General features: G+C 40.5%; 1 protein-coding gene across 2 annotated transcripts in view; it reads left to right on the plus strand.

The window, feature by feature from the left end:
- CYFIP1 (cytoplasmic FMR1 interacting protein 1) overlaps positions 1–22,696 on the plus strand; it is an 81,429-nt gene that overhangs the window by 15,601 nt on the left and 43,132 nt on the right. For both annotated transcript variants that reach the window (XM_064143501.1, XM_064143500.1), the window contains exons 2-15: positions 5,398–5,521; positions 5,700–5,789; positions 7,094–7,171; positions 7,672–7,773; positions 8,979–9,160; positions 10,557–10,653; positions 10,792–10,920; positions 14,067–14,171; positions 14,311–14,402; positions 15,660–15,777; positions 16,449–16,571; positions 19,713–19,838; positions 20,129–20,295; positions 21,238–21,385. In XM_064143501.1, coding sequence (XP_063999571.1) covers positions 5,405–5,521; positions 5,700–5,789; positions 7,094–7,171; positions 7,672–7,773; positions 8,979–9,160; positions 10,557–10,653; positions 10,792–10,920; positions 14,067–14,171; positions 14,311–14,402; positions 15,660–15,777; positions 16,449–16,571; positions 19,713–19,838; positions 20,129–20,295; positions 21,238–21,385 — 1,674 coding nt within the window. In that variant the 5' untranslated portion in view covers positions 5,398–5,404. The remainder of the gene's footprint in view (positions 1–5,397; positions 5,522–5,699; positions 5,790–7,093; positions 7,172–7,671; positions 7,774–8,978; positions 9,161–10,556; positions 10,654–10,791; positions 10,921–14,066; positions 14,172–14,310; positions 14,403–15,659; positions 15,778–16,448; positions 16,572–19,712; positions 19,839–20,128; positions 20,296–21,237; positions 21,386–22,696) is intronic.

The raw sequence follows: 22,696 nt of genomic DNA on the forward strand, positions 1-22,696 counted from the left end.
TCCTTAAAGTATTAGCTCTCCTGCCCAGTAATTTCAACTGTGAGAAGTCAGAGTGAATGACTCATAGAGGGGCAGATCTGTCCAATTTTGTGTCTTGTGAGGTTTATTTTTCTGACACTTAAGGGGGAAAAAAAGTATAGTTTTGCCAGCTCTCTCTCTTTGTACATTAGAAACAGCCATTGCCTTTTGGAAGTGGTCTTAGCAGCAGCCAAAGCAGAAAAGAGGGGGGAAAAACCCCTTGAACTTCATGAAAATGTATTTTGTCTCAGTCCCAGAGCTTCCACATCAGGTGAGGAGTTGGCAAGGACTGTGCAGCAATGTCACCTGGCTGTAGGATGTTGTCTCCCAGATTAAAATGGTGTGAGTGTGGCTGAGCTCTGGATGTCCTCTTACCACTGGCATTGTCAAACCTCCTCTTGCTTGTTTCTGAGAGGTCAGAAAGGAAGTGCAAATCATGCACTTGTAATGATTGCAGGCATTCCAAAACTGGGCAGGAAGGAGTTTCTTCCTCTTTCCCATCTTGCTAGGTACAAGAGTAAAAAGCTGAACAGGAGCATTGAACTTGGCCCGGGAAACCCCAGAGATGTGGATATCTTTGGCAAAATTACCAAGCAGAGCTGTCAGCAAATGACTTTAAAGCAGAAGAGCTTTTTTAACAGTCTGCACCTAATTACTTACATTATCCTCGTTCAGAAAATGCTGATATGTCTTTGGGAAATCATTCTGAGGGTCTTGGAAAAATGCACCTTCTTATATTCTTTTTCACAACCCAGAAAGCAGCAGGAAGTTTTGTTTCTGCCCCTGTGTCTCTGGCCTGCCAACAGGTATTCTTCAGATGAGTGCTATTAGGTAGCAAGGTGAGTTGGGATTTCAGTTTGGCTTATGCTTGGGTTTCTACTTTAAAGTAGCATTGAAAGTATTAAAAATAGAGACCACAACAACACAGGTAGTCTAATGAACATGGAAAGCTGCTGCTGGAGCATAACGCCTGTGCAGTTCCAGATAGTGAGCCCAAGAGCATGTAGATGTCCTTTGTCAAATAGCGCATGTGGAGATTAAAGGTCATATCTTCAGAACGTGTTCTGGTAGTGCTGAGGAAATGCAAGTCAAGAGCTTGGCTTTTGTGAATGCCTGCCTCTCTCCTGCAGCAGGGGCCTGAGTCATCAGCGAAAAATGTTTTGGGAAGAGAAAGATGATGTATGTGTTGGGGAGAGAGCGTTGCTGCTATCCTTGCGTTTGTTGCTAGATAATAGTGATTTTGGTGTAGAGTGGGCAGCCATTTCTCACAAGATCTACATTTTTTTTCTTTGAATCACAGGTGAAGTTTGTTTTTTTTTCTAGTGTGCCCTTGCTGTCCATGCTTGTAGCTGGTGCTTTGTGGCCCATTGCCTGTACTGTGGTGCAGTGGGGGAGAGGCCTATGGGCCCTTGAGTTCCACCACCAGTGCATGCCAGAGCAGCTGCACAACCAGGTGCTTTCTTAGTCTCTCTACCAAAGCAGAAGGAAGAGTTTCAAGCTGGAAGGTGACTTTCAGTTAAACTGACTTATATAAAACATTGTGTTGTTTTCTGCTTTAGCTAAAGCTTGACCTATAGATAGTCAGACCAAAAATGAAAATACTATTTACTTGAAATGCTCTGATGTTTTGGCAGCTCACTTCCATTTCCTCTGGGGTAACACTGTTGAATGTCTGACCTCCTCATGGGACCATAGAATCAACCCAGATGGAAGAGACCTCCAAGGTCATCCAGTCCAACCTAGCACCCAGCCCTATCCAATCAACTAGACCATGGCACTAAGTGCCTCATCCAGTCTTTTCTTGAACACCTCCAGAGATGGTGCCTCCACCACCTCCCTGGGCAGCCCATTCCAATGGCAAATCACTCTTTCTGTCAAGAACTTCCTCCCAACATCCAGCCTATTCTTTCCCTGGCACAACTTGAGACTGTGTCCCCTAGTTCTATTGCTGGTTGCCTGGCAGAAGACACCTGGCTACAACCTCTCATCAGGTAGTTGTAGACAGCAATGAGGTCACCCCTGAGCCTCTTCTTCTCTAGGCTAAACAGCCCCAGCTCCCTCAGACTCTCCTCATAAGGTTTGTGTTCCAGGCCCCTCACCAGCTTTGTCAACCATCTCTGGACACATTCCAGCACCTCAACATCTCTCTTGAATTGAGGAGCCCAAAACTGGACACAGTACTCAAGGTGTGGCCTGACCAGTGCTGAGTACAGGGGAAGAATAACCTCCCTTGTCCTACTGGCCACACTGTTCCTGATGCAGGCCAGGATGCCATTGGCTCTCTTGGCCACCTGGGCACACTGCTGGCTCATCTTCAGCCTACTATCTACCAGTACCCCCAGGTCCCTTTCCTCCTGGCTGCTTTCCAGCCACTCAGTCCCCAGCTTGTAGCACTGCTTGGGGTTGTTTTGTAGAACCCTGCACTTGGCCTTGTTAAATCTCATCCCATTGGCCTCTGCCCACCCATCCAGCCTGTCCAGGTCCCTCTGCAGGGCTCTCCTACCTTCTAAGAGATCAACACCTGCTCCTAGTTTGGTGTCATCTGCAAACTTACTGATGCTGGACTTGATTCCCTCGTTCAGGTCATCAATAAAGATATTGAACAGGACTGGACCCAGCACTGATCCTTGAGGAACACCACTAGTGACTGGCTGCTAACTGGATGTGGCACCATTCACCACCTCTCTCTGGACCCAGCCTTGCAGACAGTTCTTGACCCATATCAGAGTGAATCTGTGCAAGCCACGAGCTGCCATCTTTGCCAGGAGCTTGTTGTGGCAGACAGTGTCAAAGGCTTTGCTGCAGTCCAGGTAGACTACGTCCACAGCCTTCCCCACATTCACCAGGCTGCCTTTTGCACGATATGGAATTTTTTTGGACATTTGTTTATTTATTGAAGGGAGGATGCCTCATGTTTTTAGCTCATCTATAATTGGAGAATAACTGTGGTTCTTTTGATGGCACTTGAGCTGGGTGTAGTCAGGTGTTGGACAAGCATCCCAGCGTAGGTTTTTCTGCCAGCACTCCTGTCAGTCCAGTCCTTCCTCTTTTTTCAGCAGGAGTCACAAACTGGGTGTTTGTTTGCTTTTTTTAACAAAAACTTGCATGCACAGCCAGGCTTGAAGCAAAGTTTGGGCAGGGCTTTCAAGAAACAAGAGGCCCCTGGATATTTCCAGTGGTGACTGTTGAAAGTTGTTGTTGAGCTCTCTCCATATGTGGTATGTTTGCTGTGCAGCAATGGCTCAAGACACAAGGTTGGTCTCTGAAGGTAGAAAGTTAATTGTGTCTCACTGCTTCCTTCTCTTTGTTTTGGGTTAATGGTTTTGGTCAGCTATGCTCTTCCTTGAAGGTAAAGATGCTGTTCCTCTGGGGCTTTTTCCCAAGAAACCACGATTAGGTAAGAGAAAGTGAGGAGGTTTTTCTGCTAGGCCACTAAAAGTGCAGCAAGCGGTAGAATGGCCAGCCCATTCCAGCTCCCTTGTGGTGAGCTTTCAGCAGATCTGTGGCACAGTCTGCTCATTCCTCTCCTGCATGTGGGGATGATATGTGTCAGACATGGGGCTGCTCCTGTGGAGTGTGGATGTTTGGTGTTCTTGGCCTTGTGTTAGAGCCAAGGGCAGTGCTCAGCTGCTTCTTTGGTAGTAGGTACACGATTTCACAAAATTAACCAGGTTGCAAAAGACCCTTGAGATCATTGAGTCCAACCTGTCACCTAACACCTTCTGAATAACTAAACCATGGCACTAAGTGCCTCATCCAGTCTCCTTTTAAACACCTCCAGGGATGGTGACTCCACCACCTTCCGGGGCAACCCAGTCCCATAGCCAATGACTCTTTCTGTGAAGAACTTCTTCCTAACATCTAGCCTAAACCTAGTCTCACAGTTTGAGACTGTGTCCCCTTGTTCTGTCACTGTGTACTTGGAAGGAAAGACTAGCCCATACCTGGTTACAAGCTCTCTCCAGGTAGTTGTATAGAGCAATAAGGTCTCCCCTGAGCCTCCTCTTCTCCAGGCTGAAGAACCCAGTTCCCTCAGTTGCTCCTTGTAGGGCTTGTTCTCCAGCCCCCTCACCAACCTTGGTGCTCTTCTTTGGACATGTTCAGGCACCTCAGCATCCTTCTTAAATTGAGACACCCATAACTGGACACAGTACTCAAGGTGTTGCCTGACCAGTGCTGTGTACAGGGGCAGAATGACCTCCCTGGTCCTGCTGTCCACACTATTCCTGATACAGGCCAGGCTGCTGTTGTCCTTCTTGGCCACCTGGGCACACTGCTGGCTCATGTTTAGTCGGTAGTCAACCAGTACCTCCAGATCCCTCTCTGCCTGGCTGCTCTCCAACCACTCTGTCCCCAGCGTGTAGTGCTGCAAGGGGTTGTTGTGGCCAAAGTGCAGAACCTGACACTTGGACTTGTTAAATCTCATGGCATTGGACTGTGCCCATCTATCCAACCTGTCCAATCCTCTCTGCAGTGCCCTCCTACCCTCTAACAGATCCACACTTGCTCCCAACTTGGTGTTGCCTGTAAACTTACTAATGGTGAACTCAATCCTCTTGTCCAGATCATTAATAAAGATATTAAACAGGACTGGGCCCGGCACTGATCCCTGAGGGACACCACTAGTGACTGGCTGCCCACTGGATGTGGCACCATTCACCATATTTTACTCTCGTAAGTCAGGGAAAATGACTTGTGAAGCCCTATAGACAAAGAGACAGCTTCAGCAGAGGTGTTACCTTAAAAATGAGGAATTGTTTACTACACTGAATAAATCATTGTACGCAATTGGTTGATTGAGATGTTTCACTTCATGCTTTCTTCCTAAAATTTCTTCTCATTACTGTTCCTTGACCCAGAAACCAAATGACAGCTCAAAACTGTGGTAGTAGTCAGAGGTATATAGAGATTGCTGTGACCTTGGAGGGGTTTGGGGCCTCTCTGTCAGTGACTGGTGAAAGCAGATCTGGATGTCCTGGGACATGAAACATTGGAGACTGTTGGCAATTTTTGACGGGAAGGTCTCCTGAAGTTGGGCTGGTAATAGTTTCTGGGCATAAAGGTTTGCAGACAAATCAGCTCAGAACTGAGCATCAGGGGTCATCAATTTCTCTACTTTTGGTCTATTTCTGGTATGCTGCAGTGAGGCAAGAGAAACATTTCTCAACTCATGAGAGGAAGGAGAAGGATGTTAGTCCTGAAAATCTAAGGTTTCAGTTTGACTGTTGCCCTTCCATTATGGTTGGAGGGATATTACACATTTCCCACAGCATAAGTAGTTCCCTGATGGTTTTCTCTTTTTTTTTTCTGTATATGTAATAACACAGAAGTTGTTAGTTATGTGTGTATACATATCTATATGTATGTATTTTTAACCAGGTGCAAAATGACTGCTCAAGTGACACTGGAGGATGCCTTATCCAATGTGGATCTCTTGGAAGAGTTACCATTGCCAGATCAGCAACCATGCATTGAACCCCCACCATCATCTCTGCTTTACCAGGTATCTTGTCATTGTAAGAAAAAAAATGTATTTCCCATTTCTGTTAAGAAAAAGTGAATGTGCTTGAAAAAAAAAACAATCAAAAATCCTTAAGTCCAAAATATGTTTACATTTGCACTGTATGTGCCAATTCTTTTCCTTACTGGAGATTTAATTCTATATTTTGCTTTCTCTGTAGCCGAACTTCAATACTAATTTTGAAGACAGAAATGCATTTGTCACTGGTATTGCGAGATACATTGAGCAAGCCACAGTCCATTCTAGCATGGTAAGTAGATATTCAGGTATATACTTCCCCATTACTTGGAGTAAAACGAGAGGAACCTGTCTTCTTGTAGCTCATTATAAGAATGGTGGTCACAGAAAAGCAAAACCAAGTTACCTACAACACTTTCAAGAGTTAGTATGAAGAAAAAGTATGTGGCCTTTCTTTTTTTGCACTGATACCTCATGATAGTTTTAAAAGATGTTTTTCTTCTTGATCAGCCAATGTTGCTCAGAATTTCTCTGCTTTCATTGTGCATTTTTCCAGTATTCTGAGGCAAGTTACTTGTATTGACAGCTAGCTGCTTTAACTGGAGTGACAAATTATCTTCCATCCTTCCAACTTGCATTATTTGTCAGTCTAGTGGTGCTGAAGGATATCTGTTGGCTTTTTCACTATTCCACAACAGAAGTTAAGACTTCATGATTGTAACTCCGTCTTTGCTGATGGTGCAGCTGTTTTGAGATACAAAAGGATTTGAAGGATGCTGATGCTTATCTATACTGAACTTGAAATTTCATGACACTCTTAGAAAATGATGAATAATATACCTTGTCATTATGGAGGCCAGTTCACAAATGGTGGAGCAGACAGATGAAGCACCTGATTATGTGCTACTGGAAATTATGTAAATTTACACCAGTCTACTTTTAAAATTACCTGGTAATCCCTGAACTAGTTCTGATGATTTGGATGTTGGATGTCTCCTTTTCACATGCCAGCTCTTTTGTCCTTGATCATTCCACCTTTGCTGCCTAAGATTTTAAAAAAGACAAACATCACTCTACCACCCTTACCCTCTCAAATTAGCATTTTTATTTGTGTTTATAAATCTTCAGTTTGGGGAAGAAGGAACAACACAAAAAAGAGTTTGTGGAGATGGTATATTTTTAAGTATAATTGCCACAATCGCTGATTAGTGATCTGATAGGCATTTGTTAGCTGAAGTGATATGAAGGTAATGTGAATTCTCTCAGAATTAGGTTGGGTTCTAAAACAGGTGACTGAGGTAAAATAGATTTTTTTTTTCTCTATTTAGCTGTTGGATTATAGCAAAAGTGGGCATCAATATCTGATCAGCTCTGATACATGTAATATGCCAGCTGTGCCTATGAATTATTGCTAATAATATTTTACATGCACAGATTATGATGTTTATCATTCAGTTTGTGATATGTGTGTTTGTATACGTACGTTCTGGTTAGAGAAATACACCTGTTTGGACAAAGGTTTGTAATGATGGAAGACAAGTGGATTTAACTCTTTTGTATTACAGTGCCTAAATATATTCAGTGTATTTCTTACAGAATGAAATGCTAGAAGAAGGTCAGGAATATGCAATCATGTTATACACATGGAGGAGCTGCTCAAGAGCTATTCCTCAGGTAAAGAATGAAAATTAAACTGTCGTGCAATCTGTTAGCTTCTGTCTTGTCTTGGTGTGGAGTTGCTCAGAGCTTCGTCGGTCAGCTCCAGAATTTAGTCTGCTTTGGCTCCTGCATTGTTAAGCCTGGTGTGCCATAGAATAGTATCTTCAGCACTGAGGTAACAGTTGGGCTCTTTGGCAAGGTATCTGTAGCGATACCTTGTGGGTTTTGTGTCAGTATTACTGATTGGCTTAAGAGTCGTATAAAGGTAATGTGTTCTAGAAGGAAAATTTTTGATTGTTGGATCTGTTTGAAGTAAAAATAGAATTCAAAAGAATGAACTCTTGCAACTCTCCAACTTACATGTGTCACAACTAATTTGCTGTAAGGTAATAATAGAAAAATCAGAAAAATATTTGATTTATTTCACATGCACACACAATTATGCTTAGAAGACTAGCGTAAAGTTAGCAAACTCAGAAAGTTCTAAGTGTAATAATGTCTCTAATTATCCCCAGGTCAAGTGCAATGAGCAGCCTAACCGAGTAGAAATTTATGAGAAAACTGTGGAAGTTCTGGAGCCAGAAGTCACAAAACTGATGAATTTTATGTATTTTCAGGTAAAATGAATGAAAACAAAATTTGTCAAAATGCTTGTATTTTTGATATTCCTTTTTTGTATGCTTGATATTGTGTGCTTGGATACTGAACATAGTCACTACAGTTTGGGAAAAAAAAACACAAATATTGTCTTGGAGAAGGGCAGAATTTCTAATGTTTGTCCTAAAAACTTCAGGTCATCTCTGTTAAGACTTTTATTAAAGAGCAAAGCTAATTCCATATGGTCCATATGTAGCACATGGGGACAGAGACCTAGCACTTCAGGAAGGAAGGAAAAAAAATATAATACATTTTATATGTATACATAAAGGCATCTTGGCACAGAAACCATTTGTTGGGAAGTGAGAGATCCACAGTTCTGGATAGTGGAGCAACAGGTGCAGCTTTGCTGTGGAAATTCATAATTGAGTCAAGCTCTCCCAGCTGTTGTGACCCAGCAGTCACAAGAGCTGCCAGATCACTGGAGAATAGCAGCCTGTCTTGCTTTCTCCTCCCATTCTGGCAGCTTGCCATTTGGTTCAATGGACTGAGAACGTTTCCAAGCATTATTTGAAAGGCGCTGGAGAAGCTCAAGCCTATGGGACTCAGAGAACACAAGAAGAGGCTGAATGAAATGTAGTATTTCCTGTCATCTTCCCCAACTGGTGGATCTTACTGACTACAATCTCTTTTTGTTCTAAACTCAGAACAGATTCCTCTTTACATTCCAAGTTGCTGTCTTTGTAATACTTGTCATCTCCATCTCAAATGGCCCTGATATGCACTTGGAAATAAGCCCTCAAACATGTGGCAGGATAACTTTGTGAGTTGGCATGTACTGCTATTAATCAGTGTGCTGTGGGATTTTTTTTTCTGAGACAATGTACTTACAATCTGCCTTTTAATGTGTATATGCTTTCTCACTAAAAATGAAATCACTTGTTTCCAAGGGAGTTAAAACTTTTATTACTTAAATCTGAAAAGAAGAACCTTGCCCCTTGTGTGAGGCAAGCGCTGTGGCAAGAATCACTACTGACACTTGTAGCACACAGCAAGTAAACAGGTGAAACTGGAAAGACTCTGCTAATGCCTCGTTGGCCCTTGCATGCTGTAAACGTTTTTCTGCTTCAGCAGTGCTTTTTATTGAACCAGCTTCAGTTACATGGTGAAACTTCTTTTCGGGAAGTGTTGCAGTTTTTATTCTCTGTTCTCTTTTCTCCATTAGAGAAATGCGATTGAACGGTTTTGTGGGGAAGTGAGACGCTTGTGCCATGCAGAGAGGAGGAAGGACTTTGTGTCTGAGGCATATCTGATCACACTGGGCAAATTCATCAACATGTTTGCAGTACTGGATGAGTTGAAAAATATGAAGTGCAGTGTAAAGAACGACCATTCAGCTTACAAGCGGTAAGCGGCAGGGAGCAACGGGACGCGGACTTCTGCTGCCAAGATACAGAGCTCCCACGAGATGGCAGCAGTTGCTTTTTTGCTGACAAATTTCTCTTCAAAAGTAGCCCCTTCAGGTGTGGGACTGAGCACCTTCAGGGATGAACTGACTGCAGTTAGGCACTTTGAGTAAATGTTTGCTTTATGCTGTTCTTCATGCAGCAGAAATATTCTTCTGCCTTTTAATGCCAAGTTTATCAAATGCTTCTGTCTTAGTGTGTGCCACACATAATGAATATCGTTTCTCAGTAAAGCTTTGCTTTTTGAGAGGAATCTGGCTTTCTGGTTACATCTGCCTGTTCTATTTATGGCATCTATTTTTGACATTGGTAGCTGAGAGTTGTGACACTTGTTCTCTGAGACATTTCCGCTTTCCCCTTCAAGGTAATCATGACCACAGGTGTAGCAAGGAGGGGAGGAGGGTTGGGATATCAATGGCCAAGTTACGTGCTTGAGCTTCCAGATGATATTTGGTATCTTTTGTCAAATGTGGAGGTCAGAGCAGCAGGGAGACACATTCTTTGTGTCAGTTGTAGCATTTGTGGTCTTCCATAAAGAAAACCATTCATGTGGTTTTATCTATGCTGTTTTCACTTACATGAAACTTAATTTTTATGTCTGCTAGGAGTTGTCCTTTGTAGTTGTTCTATCTGGAGACCTATTTAACCTACTTGGTTTATGAGTTGGTTTTATTGTTGTTTCTGTTCTGGAGTTTTGGAATATTTTTGTTTGGTGTTTTCTTTTGGAGGCATGTTTCTGGAGGATAAATCCTGATTTCTGGAATACTGACATTTCCTGGGTTGTTGTGTGGCTTGGGTCTATGGAGCCATTGCTGACCCCATCAGATGAGGGATATACTCAAAGGTTTTTGGGTTGTGTTGGATCAGGTCTTTCCGCTAGGGTTTATTGAGGAATTTGGAGTTGGCAAACAGTTAATATGGGATAAATGAAGTTTATCTCTCTTTCAAAGTGAACTTTCACCTTCCTTTTTTGGTTATTCTTCCTTAAAAGCCTTCCTGTTGTCTTTTATGAAACAGGCTCTTGACATGGATTTGTTAAGTTTATAGCCAGTGTTTTGTTAACTTGCATTCATAAAGCTGTAGCAAAGAAGTTCTGACTGTATGTGCCAAGTTCTTTTCCTGCTTGATTCAGGGGTTTGGAGGTGGGTGATGCACTGAGGCTGAAAATCCTGTATGAGCAGGGAATGACATGCCATTGTACTGGCACTTAAAGATCTGCTAACACCTTGCAATTTCCTTGGCCAGTATGGGGATGAGGGTGTTTCTGTTGAGAGGACAGATTTGCTTGCAGGCAGCCCTGCTGAAGGGAAGTACCATTTTTCTTTCTGTTTTAAAAGAGCTGCTCAGTTCTTGCGGAAAATGGCAGATCCTCAGTCCATTCAGGAATCCCAGAACCTCTCCATGTTCCTTGCCAACCACAACAAGATAACACAAGTAAGCTTTAATTGTCACTTTGCAAAGTACTTAATGCTTTGCAAAACTCTTAAATTAAATACTCTTCCAGTTTGATAGTAACTGTAGTTCCCTAGGGATTTTAACTAGTGGACTAATATATTTATTTTTTCCCCCCAGTCTTTACAGCAGCAGCTGGAGGTGATTGTTGGCTATGAAGAGCTGCTTGCAGATATTGTAAATTTGTGTGTGGACTACTATGAAAACAAAATGTATCTAACACCCAGTGAGAAACATATGCTTTTGAAAGTAGGTCTGGTTTTGGTACAAAGTTAAAGAATGCCTGAGATGGGATACAGATATTTGAATTATTGGTTTTGGGGGCTTTTATTGTTTGTGATATGTGGGGAGGTGTTCTTGGTTTGTTTTTTTTTTTTTCCCCTCTTCTCTATTGTCTTTTTATTGTATTACATGATAAACCTATCCATTTTTGTTACTCATAAATCCAGGTTGAATCAGTTGAACTGTGTTCTTGCTAGGAAACCAGTTTCATGGAATTGTGTTTCTATGAAGCATAATGACAACAGAAAGGAACTACTATGGTCTGGTTTTAGATATGCAGCAAGTTCATATAAAAGGTGCTTGGACATATCAAAGCAGTTTTGGTCTATCAGACTTCAGTGAAGAAGCAGCTTAAAATTAGGATTAGTAAATTATTAGCTGGAATATGTACATGCAATTAGAGTGGGCTGTGCAACATGAAGTGTGGTTTTGATATTATCAGCCACATGTCTTGCAGTAGAGAAAAATGTATAGAGTAAGAATTGAATATTTGCCTCATGACAGATATTTTGAGTCCCTTCAGCATTTACATTCTGAAAAGGTCTGTGAGGACCAAAGTGAACCATTGTAGAATCATAGAATAATTTTGATTGGAAGGGACCTTTCAGATCATAAGGTCCAGCTGCTAAGCCAGCACTGTTGTCATTACTAAACCATGTCCACAGCACCACATCTATAGGACTTTTAAATATCTCCGAGGTGGTGATGCCACCACTTCCCTGGGTAGCCTGTTTCAGTCTCTCATGACCCTTTCACTTTTCCTAATATCCAACCCAACCCCCCCTGGCACAACTTCAGGCCTTTTCCTCTTGTTCTGTCACTTGCTTCCTCCGTGGGAGTATTCAAAACCAGGCTGGATGAGACCTTGAGTAGCTGAGTCTAGTTGAGAGGTGTCCCTGCCCATGATGGGGAGGTTGGAGTAGGTGACCTTTGAACCTAAGTCATTCTACAGTTATGTGATGGTTCTGTGAGAGACCAACCCCCCCAACCTTGCTGCAACTGATTCCCTGAGCTTCCTTTTCTCCAGTCTAAACAATGTCAGTTCCCTCAGCCACTCCTCAAAACTTGTGCTCTAGAGCCCTCACCAACTTTGTTTCTTTGGATGCATTCTAGCACCTCAATGGTTTCCTTGTAGTGAGGAGCTCAAAACTGGACATAGTACTCAGGGTGCTGAGTACAGTGGGATAATCACCTCTCTAGTCTTGCTGGTCACTCTATTTCTGATGGAGGCCAGAATGCTATTGGCTGCCTTGGCCAGCTAAGCACACTGCTGCCTCATGTTCAGTTGAATGCAGACCATCACCCCCAGGTTGCCAGGCAACTTTCCAGCCACTCTTCCCCAGGCCTGTAGTGTTGCGTGGGGTTGGTGTGACTGAAGTGCAGGACCCAGCATTCTGCCTTGTTGAACCTCATGCCACTGGCCTCTGCGTATCAACCCAGTCTGTCCAGATCCCTCTGCAGAGCCTTTTTACCCTCAAACAGATTCATACTGCTACCAAGTTTAGTGTCATCTGCAAACTTAGAAAGGGAGCCTCAAGCCTCTAATCCAGATCATTGATAAAGATATTTGAGAGAACAGGCCCCAGTATTGGATGTTGAAGAACGGTGCTTGTGGCTGGTTGCCAGATGGATTTCACTCTATCCACAACACTTTGGGCCCAGCCATCCAGACAGTTCTTCATCTAGTGAGGTGTATGCCCATCCAAGCTATCAGCAGCCAGTTTTTCCAGAAGAATGCTGCAGGAGACAGTGTTAGAAGCTTTACTCAAGTCTAGGTAGGCAACATCCACAGCCTTTCCCTCACCCATTACAATACCTTGTTGTTGAATGAGATCAAGTTCATCAAGCAGGACCTGCCCTTTATAAACCTGTATTGACTAGGCCTGACTGCCTGGTTGTCCTGTATGTGCTGTGTGAAGGCACTCAAGATGATCTGCTCCATGATGTTTTCTGGCACTGAGGTCAGGCTGACAGTTCCCTGGATCCTCCTTCCAGCCTTTCTTGTGTGTGGGTGTCACATTTGCCAACCTTCAGTCAGCTAGAACCTTCCCAGTTAGCCAGGACTGCCAGTAAACGATGGAAAGTGGTTTGATGAGCACTTCTGCCAGCTCCCTCAGTACCCTTGGGTGAATCCTATCAGACTGTATAGATTTGTGTGCTTCTAAGTGGTGTAGTAGGTCACTGATCATTACTTTTTTTGCATTATGGGGCCTTCATTCTGTTCCCTGTCATCCAGCACAAGGGGCTGGAAGCTTGGAGAACAGCTGGTATTAATATTAAATGCTGAGGCAAAGAAGGCATTGAGTACCTTGGCCTTGTCCCTGCTTCCCACCTCATCCAATAGAGGATGGAGATTTGCCTTAGTCCTGCTTTTGTTGTGTTATTTATGGAAACATTTTAAATCATCTCTTACGGCAGTAGCCAGATTAAGTTCTTCTAATATTCTCTTTGCATAACCTCACAATACTTTTGTAGTCCTTGTAGTCTGAATGAAAAAATATGTGAAATACAGAACGTTTGCATTCTGCTTAGAGGGATGTGCAGCATGCCTTTCAAATTTGGGCCTTGTGTTTGGTAAATGCATGCTTAGAACACGTTAAGCTGCTGGTACTCATCTCTTGCTGTTCTAAATACTGAATTATAACTTAATTAGTAACTTGGACAAAATGTAATTAGATTATTTTTTTTAGATGCTTCTGAGCTCTTGAGTGTATAATTCAGAGATGTACTGAAAGATATAAAAAGCAACAGCTCAGAGATGTTAGGTCTAAGATTTTGTTGCAATTAAGCTTGCACATACAGAATTTTAATAAAATGGAAGTGAAAGAAAAAGCTGTCTAAAAACAGGCTTGCATTTCAGTGAGATTTTGTGGTATGCTAAACCCTTGACACAGCTAGAATCTTTTAAGACTAATGTTAATGTAAAAATTACTAATATATATATAATAAAAGAATGTTACAGAAATTTGTATTTGAAAATATCTTCTGTTTGAGAGTGGGTGTTTCAAGACTGCTTTAAAGTATTTTTGTCATGATAAGAAGAATGATCTTACTGCAGCAGGCTTTTATCTTAAATTGTTTCGAAAGAGGTTTGAGGGTTTTTTCCATTTCAGGTTATGGGTTTTGGATTGTACTTGATGGATGGAAGCGTCAGTAACATCTACAAGCTGGATGCAAAGAAAAGGATAAATTTAGCCAAGATAGACAAGTTCTTTAAGGTGAGTTAAAAGACATGTTCTGTTTTAGATACAATTGAGTAGAATAAGGATTGCTTTGGACATTCATATGGATAAATTATAGCTTCCTTTCACCAGGATTTGTGTTTAATAATTTAATCTGATTATTCCCTATGTACAGCAGTTGCAAGTTGTCCCACTGTTTGGTGATATGCAGATTGAACTTGCAAGATACATTAAGACCAGTGCCCACTATGAGGAAAATAAATCCAGGTAAGAGGGAGAAGGAAACAAAAGGGGGAGTGTCTGGACTGAGCAAAGTCAGACACCTGAAGTGCATTTTCATAATGACCCATTAGTCTGTGGTAATTAATATTTTCACTTTGGTCTACTTTTTGGTGTGGCTATTTTATTGTTAATGTACCTCATGCAATAAATGCAACTAAAGAAACTGGTTGTTTTAAGACCTTTATATGCTGCTGCGCTCATTCTTGCATCTGTTTTCTTACCACATGGGTTGGAGGAAATAATTTTTAACTTACACTAATTTAATTTTCATTTTTTCCTTTAAATATGAAACTTTCTTTAAAAGAAATGATGGATTTTACTAAGCAAGGTGAGCAACAGTAATGCATGGGTAAACAGGCATGTGTATATTGTATATGGAGCAGCAGCTTAGCTTGTTCCCTCTCTCTCTTTTTTTATTTTTGGCTAGATGTGCAGCACAGCAACTGGAAAATGCAGCCAGTGTTTACATGAATGGTTCCACGGGTTACAATTATTGTTTTGTTTTAGTGAACATCTCCATGCTCCACCGAGACCTTCACTCCATGCAGTTACATGAATTTAGAATGCAGTGCTTTGCATCTTAATTCTTGCAGAAAAAAAAAACATAACCTGCATGTAATTGCTAAGAGAACACACACTGCAGTGGGCCTACTGAGCTACTAAAAATATGAGACTATCTAATGTGATGTTCTTGGTAGCATGTCTTTTGTGTTCCTCTTGATAACATGTTGCTAGTATTTAATGATGCTTTTTAATTTTTTTCCCATGGTTGGGAGCATAGTGTAGGCTCTTCATAGCTGGAAAAGAGTAATGAAACAATCTGAAAGTACTGGATGTATTTTACAACCTGTACTTATACTTCTGCCCTGCCTTTCAATATTTCTCTTTCATGTACCCAAGTGTAAGCTGCTGAAAAGAGATCCCAGTTTGCATTTCACAGCAGCAGCATTTTAAAAAAATACAGAAAAGAAAAAAAAGTCAAGTTTTTAATACTTGGAAGAAGTGCTGTTTGAACAATCCATCAGAAGGGCAATCTGCCAATAATGGATTGTGCTGCAGGGCCAGAGGGAGAAGTGTGAAGGAAAGGCCTGAAATGAAAAAAAAAAGGAAGATTTTTATTTTATGTTTTTTAAAGCAGTGCACTGTGGTTCGTTCTTTGCAGTGTCAGTTTCGCTGTTTATTACCTAAAGTGATTTAGGTGTTGTATTTTTTTGTTTTTCTTTTTTTTTTTGTCTGAAACAGATGGACATGCACATCTTCCAGCAGCAGTCCACAATACAATATATGTGAGCAGATGATCCAAATCAGAGAAGACCATATGCGATTCATATCAGAGCTGGCTCGTTACAGCAACAGTGAGGTGTGTGGGTTTAGAGCTATTCATACTGATTTCACGTCACTGACAAACAGTTTTGTTACGTATCTGATGAGCAGGTAAACCTCAGGCTAGGTAAATGACAAAGCTTGATCATCTGAATCATGTAAAGCTGGCTGCAGGCTATTAAGCAGTGTCTGCATGGAAACTACACTATTACATTTAAAGTAATTATGATGCATCATACCAATTGTAGTATTCCTCTACTTACATCTACCTGTCTATCAAGGAGGTGAGTTCTAGAACCTTTGACATTCCTCTTTTGGAATAGGTTGCTTAGCCCTTACTCCAGATGGGTGCTCACAGGAGTTTAACAAATACAAAAAGGGAAAAAAAAGGGGGGATTCATGTGTATACACACATGTATGCATATATAGAATGTATAGCATACTATAACATACCTAATTAATTTATTGAATTAATCTGCAGCAATATTTTATTGATTAGGGATGTCAGTGGTTTCTATTACTTAATGAAAATCTATGATGTTTAACTACATAAGTCTCTAAAAGAAAAAGCTGATATTAATGCAGGTCTTGGTATATTATGCTGTTTTAATGTTTAATATAAATTATGTAGTAATTAGTCTGTGGATGCTGGACACAGTGTTCTGATGTGGATTTGGTGGGGCTGTATGTTATTTAATCATGTTCTAGGTGGTGACTGGATCTGGTCGACAGGAAGCTCAAAAAACAGATGCAGAGTATCGGAAGCTCTTTGATCTCTCTCTCCAAGGCCTGCAGCTTCTTTCCCAGTGGAGCGCACATGTCATGGAAGTGGTATGTTATCTGGGAATAAAACTAGATGAAAAAGAGGTGGCTTGGTGAGATTGGACAGGCTTTGCTTTAATGAAATGGAATATATGTTGTATTTTGTTCTCCTGAGTCCCCTCTTTCTTCTTCATTTGCTCATTTTCTCCTTCTGCTCCAAACCACATTCTTGGAGGAAAGCACATGAAGGCTTCTTTGAAGATCCAGTAGCATGTACAGTCACACACAGTACTTTCAACTTGTGAGCCTTGTCAAGATATTTTTATGTTGCTATTGAAATATGTTTTTTTTACACAAAAATGGCATTATTTTTCCTCTGAATGTTGTTTAAAAATCTATTCTATTAGAAATATTCATACCAACAGGCATACTTCATACTTCACAGGAAGTGATAGAACCACTTCAACTTGCTATGTTGAGACATCACTGCTTGGTAAACTGAAGGATGTAACCAAAACTACAAGAAGGGATGGAAGGCTCTCGTTACCTTTAGATTAGGCTTGTAGTCAAAAGGAAAGTAAATTTGGAGAAAGAAAAATTTTGGAAGAGGATGAGGAAGGGTAAATAACCTGCAGAGCTGTTTCTCTGTATTTCAAATTTACTTTAAAAATCTGTGCCAGTTAGAAAAGTGTCTGTTTATTCAAACAGCTAACTGCTTAAGGCTGACATTGAAGAAGAGAGTGCAGAAGTCCTTTTTACACTGCAGACACTTAGATAAAAGCTGTGTGTCTTACTTGTGCCAAAGCGTGCTCTAGAGAGGGTTGAAACAAATGAGATAGTGTATGAAAAGCCAGACTTGCTCCTCCTCTACCTCTCATGTTTGAGGGAACATAAATCCAGTGCACATGGCTAGAGACCTATTTGTGTTTCTCTTCTGTATTTTTAACTTCCTCTAGATGAGTCATCTTTTTTCTTCTATTATCCTGTTCTTATTTAAATCAAGAGTATATTTTTATGGTAAAAATCTTACTCTTTTCTTAAGAGGGGTTGCTGTAATCTATTTCTGGCCTCTGCAGCTTCCATACTTGCTCCCATTATTTCTGTCATTGCAAAATGCTTCATTCGGGCTCTCTTCCTATTTTATTACATCTCTGTAGCAAATCTCTCATTTTTTAGCTCTGCTTTTATTCTCCCAGTTCCACAATTTTTTTTTCCCTAAGGGCCACTGTACTTTTCTTTGCTTATTATCACTGCTTTCTTTTATCTTTTCTGATTTTTATGGATTCCCTTAAGCCCTTCTTATGTAAGTTCATGTTCAGCTTCTCTCTGTACTTCTACTGAGAATTTATTCTGATCTAGAGTATCTTAATTTATTTACCTGTCTTCTGCATTTAATATCCATGAACCTTGTTGCATGCATTGTGTTCAGGTAAATGTTTCAGCATTCATTTGATGTCCAGCTTAACCCTGCCAACTTAATACTCCCCAAATACTTTATCTTCATTCAATAATTTCCCCAGTGCCTTCTTTGTAGCACTTAGGTTGCAGGGTGCAATGCTGTTCTTTGCAATGGCTATATTTGTGCTAATATTATTTTTTGAGGCAAATTCACGTTGTTCTGCAATCTAACGCTTACGCAAAGATAGTATCAACCAGATTGTACTGTTCACTGAACTCAAACTGTGAGAAAATTGTATTTCACTGTGACTATGATATTTCACTTGATGTACCCTAATGCATATTAGATCAGCCTGGCGCTGTTCAGAAGCGTTTTTAGCTGTGTTTGCAGTAACTGAAAAGAAAGTATTTAAGAGAAGTGCATACTGTGCAGATGACATTGTCACAGATAATACAGCTATTTTTCTGCACCTTTAAGCCTAGCAAACATACCCCTTCTCCCAGTCAAAAAAAAAAAAAAAAAGAAACAAACCTGTGTGGTTTTCCAGCTGTCATTTCAATTCTGATTGTGGTTAGTTGGCCAGGTTGGAAACTTTTTTTTTTATTGGTGTGTATGATTGTGATGGATCATCATGTTAAGATAAAAGACCCCAATCTCAGAGCCCATCACTCTTGCTGGAGCTGTTTGGCAAAATTAACTTTTGCTTCTGCTTTTTAGTGCCTTGCTAAGGACTTACTCTGACATAGCTCAAAGTTAAAACTGTTCAAAGCAGTGGATGCAACAGATTTGGGATTGCCTGTCATGAATGCACTGACTGCAAAATGCTCTTGGGTCTTGTCTCTGTCTTCTCCCCGTGTCTCAGCTCCTGCTGCAGCTGGTAGTGCTGCTTATGCTGGTCCATGTGCCACTGCCCTTACATTGACCCTTGATACCATGTCAGTAGATTGTGCACTCTCCTGATGTCATGGGCAGTGCACGCCTAGAGATGGCTCTGTCTTACAGATTTTATACCCCAGCCCATATTGTCCCTGCATTCTAGGTGACGTTTAGCATGATGTGAAAAGAATGTTGAGTAACATAGTCATATGTGTTTAGCACATACTTCTTTTCCTCATTAACATATTGAGGCGTATCAAAATTGCAGTTAATTAGGCAAAAGTTCTTTTGAGGCACCCTGGCCCTCAATAGGTACACTGAAGTTGGGTATTTATGTTATTTGAGCCATGTACAATGTCAATTGTAGCCAAAACAAGGCTATCTTATATCTTCACAAGACTGTCCCCTCCAGCATTTTGGCAGCCCAGCTTCATGGGTCTTCTTCTAACACAAATGCCTGCTGGTTGTGAATGACCTCAGTCCCAGGGTGTGGTAGATCAGCTTGCCTTCCTGTTCTATGGCAAGCTAGGCAGTTTCACAATAGGGATTTTTTTGGCTATGCTCTGAGGTCTTTCTCTCTTTCTTGTGCTCAGAGTGGAAAGTGGAGGAGAAACTTTCATGTATGATAGTATCAGCTCAGTGAAAAATAACTTAGAATGCATTACCTGCTATTGCATTTTTTGAGATAGAACAGGATTGCTGGCTTTCAAGAGAAATTGTTAGGCAAATTCTTGTTCGGCATTTCCACTAGACAGTAGCTTCAGAATTCATGCAGGATTTGGGAATGGCATCAAATATTATTTTTAAGGCATTACTGAAAGCACTGTAGTACTTCTTTAAACATATTATTTGTGCTCAGATATGTTTTGTGTTTCTCAGCCCTTTTTTTTTTTCCCTTCCATCTTTATCTCCTTATTCTGCTATGTGAACTGCAGTATTCATGGAAGCTGGTACACCCAACTGACAAATATTCTAATAAAGATTGTCCTGACAATGCAGAAGAGTATGAAAGAGCAACAAGATACAATTATACCAGTGAGGAGAAGTTTGCTTTGGTTGAGGTAAGACAATTATTTTTTTTAGTTAAGACATGAATTGTTCCAAAGATGAATTCTATACATAGGAGTACATTCTCTATAAGCATTTTCTATACTAAGTGCAAAAAGAGAACATGTGCTACATTGGCTCTGAAAGAATCTCTTTTTCTCCATTGACTACTCGGGAGTAGGGCAGGAAACCCATCCTTTTTCTTTTGGAACCTGTTAGTTTCCTCATTCACGTTTTCTGTATTTGAAAGAAGACTTTTTGAACAATTGTACCAAAAAATAAATACTGTTTTAATTTTTTTTAGGTGATTGCCATGATCAAAGGTCTTCAGGTGCTGATGGGAAGGATGGAAAGTGTTTTCAATCATGCGATTCGCCATACTATTTATGCAGCTCTTCAGGACTTTGCCCAGGTCACACTTAGAGAACCATTAAGACAAGCTATTAAGAAGAAGAAAAATGTCATTCAGAGGTAGCATTCCTGTTTTCATCTTCTCCTAGATTCTTTCCCCCAGATCTTACTGATTTTATTGCAGAATTGCACAGCTGTTACATTCCGCCTCTAGGTTTGTAGTCCTGTGATGGATTAGAGAATTTCCCTCCCTACTATTTGAAATTTCTCAGAAACTGGGATGGTTTGGAAGTAAGATGAATCTATATTTATAACATGACAAAATATATAAACATATATACACAATATATACAAGTATTTACAATTATATACAAGTTAGAAATAATACAGAAATCCAAATTCCCTCCTGGACAAAGCAAACTGCCCAAAAGGGCTTGAAGGCACTTTCGTAAAGTCAAGTATTACTTTCATACCGGCTCAAGATTTGAGAGGAGACATTTGCTTGATCATTCAGCACACCACAGGATATAGCTGTATGTATTTCTGACAAGTATCCAAAGTCCAAGTTATTATTTGGAGTTAGGATTATGAGGCTGTTTGTATAAATCCCAGTTGAATGCTGGAGCTCTACTGTAAGCAAGAATTCTGCTTCTTTCAAGACAGAACTTACTCTCTTCAATTTGGTTAGTAATCTAATTTGGTTTGATTGAAATCTATACTTTGTGGTTTAGGAGAACAAAATGGCTTGTGTTTGTCAAGGATCCTAGAGGTGAATACATGACAAGTGACTTTTGTCTCTGGTTAACCAGTGAGCTTAATTCTGACAGAGGAGAAGGGCTCTGGACTGTTCTTTCTGGTACACAATGTGAAGCAGTTGTTTCATGGATGTGACATTCTTGAAGTTGTTGATACATTTTTTGTTGTTGTTGTTTTCTGAGTTACTTTGAGCTCACAAGTGCTGTTACAAATTTCTTTGTCACTGGAGGAGCACTTAAAAAGTCAAATGTTCTTGTTGGTGCACTTCAATGTGCACTGGTCTGAAGTAGCGTGAATTCTGTTCAGTGTTTTGCAGGCCATCAGAAAGACAGTCTGTGACTGGGAAGCAGGTCATGAGCCATTCAATGACCCAGCTCTAAGGGGAGAAAAGGACCCAAAAAGTGGGTTTGACATCAAAGTACCAAGGCGTGCAGTGGGACCTTCCAGCACTCAGGTATTTTCCCATCTGGTGGTTCTGATATCTGTCAACAATTATTACATTAAATGTGATCTCTCTGGCCTGAAATAATTAAAAATTGTGGGTTTTGTTTTTGTTTTTTCTTTAATGCTAAAAGTCTACTTTTGATTAGATTTGGCTTTCCAGAATTATTTATACTTAACAAAAATCATGCCTGGGTTGCTGTCACTTTCTACACTGATGTGTAATTTTTTCTAAGTGTTCAGTGTCTTGAATTTGACTTTGTGGGAAGAAATATTTTCATACTGAGCTCCTAATTTTTTTTTCAAATAATATTTTTTAACTATTTGGATTACTTCTTAACTGACTGCCATCTCTCATATGGCTGGTGGACTGTTCTTTTAAATCTCATTAATCAATAGATACCTATGTAGTTTCATGATCCCTTAAAAACAGAAATGAATGCCTGTAGAATATGGGAGACTACTTGACTTCTGTTAACAGCTTTGTTACTGTTTGGTAATGAATGATAAGAATACTCCCTAAAATCTATTTGATCTGCTGCTGCCTTTGAAACAAGTGGTATTTCAAGTATGCTTTTTGTGGTAGTCATTAAAATCCTCTACCTAGATGCTTATTCTTCTTGCCTCTATATAATTATATTTTTTTTCTCTATGGATTTGGTTGGAGAGTGTATGGTTTGATATTCATTGCTCATCTAAGAAAAAGAGGTACTGAGCAATTTGGGTGAAAAGTTGAAGGCAACTGTGTCTTGTAAAGACACTCTTTTAATACATAAAATCTATGGGGAAGAGGGCATGTGTGGATAATAATCTTGTGTAATAAAAGGTTGCACCTAAATTGTGATAAGATGTATTGAATGAAGACTTTGTTTTGGGAATTGGAAAGAAAATTGTTCAGTGTTTGTTTTGTATAAACGTTCTTGTGGAGGGCAGTTTTAAATGTCACCACCAGCATAATTTGCCTTTGCTTGGTATGTTTAAGGGCTTTGTTTCACTGGCTGCAACAGGCTGTTCGGAGTACCTGTTTCTGTCTGTTTTTTCTGCTCTTGGACTGGCACACTTAACTGTCTTGCCTGGCAGGAGGAAGGGAGGTCATATATATTGATTTTAGACAGATTTATCTCACTTTCATGGAGTTCTGAAATGGTTATGTATGAATTGGTAATACTTGAAAATCTGTGTGAAATCATTTAAGCAGGTAACGGCTCCCTGACCATCCTTTCAATTAAATGGGAACTTAGAGCTTCAGGGAGCACCATATTGCAGTGATTATTCTGAACGAAGAATCCTTTCTCTATGTCTTTCTCTGCATGCTTACCATGCT

Source organism: Pogoniulus pusillus, chromosome 5 (assembly GCF_015220805.1).
Source record: "Pogoniulus pusillus isolate bPogPus1 chromosome 5, bPogPus1.pri, whole genome shotgun sequence".
In the NCBI taxonomy this organism is placed as follows: Eukaryota; Metazoa; Chordata; class Aves; order Piciformes; family Lybiidae; genus Pogoniulus; species Pogoniulus pusillus.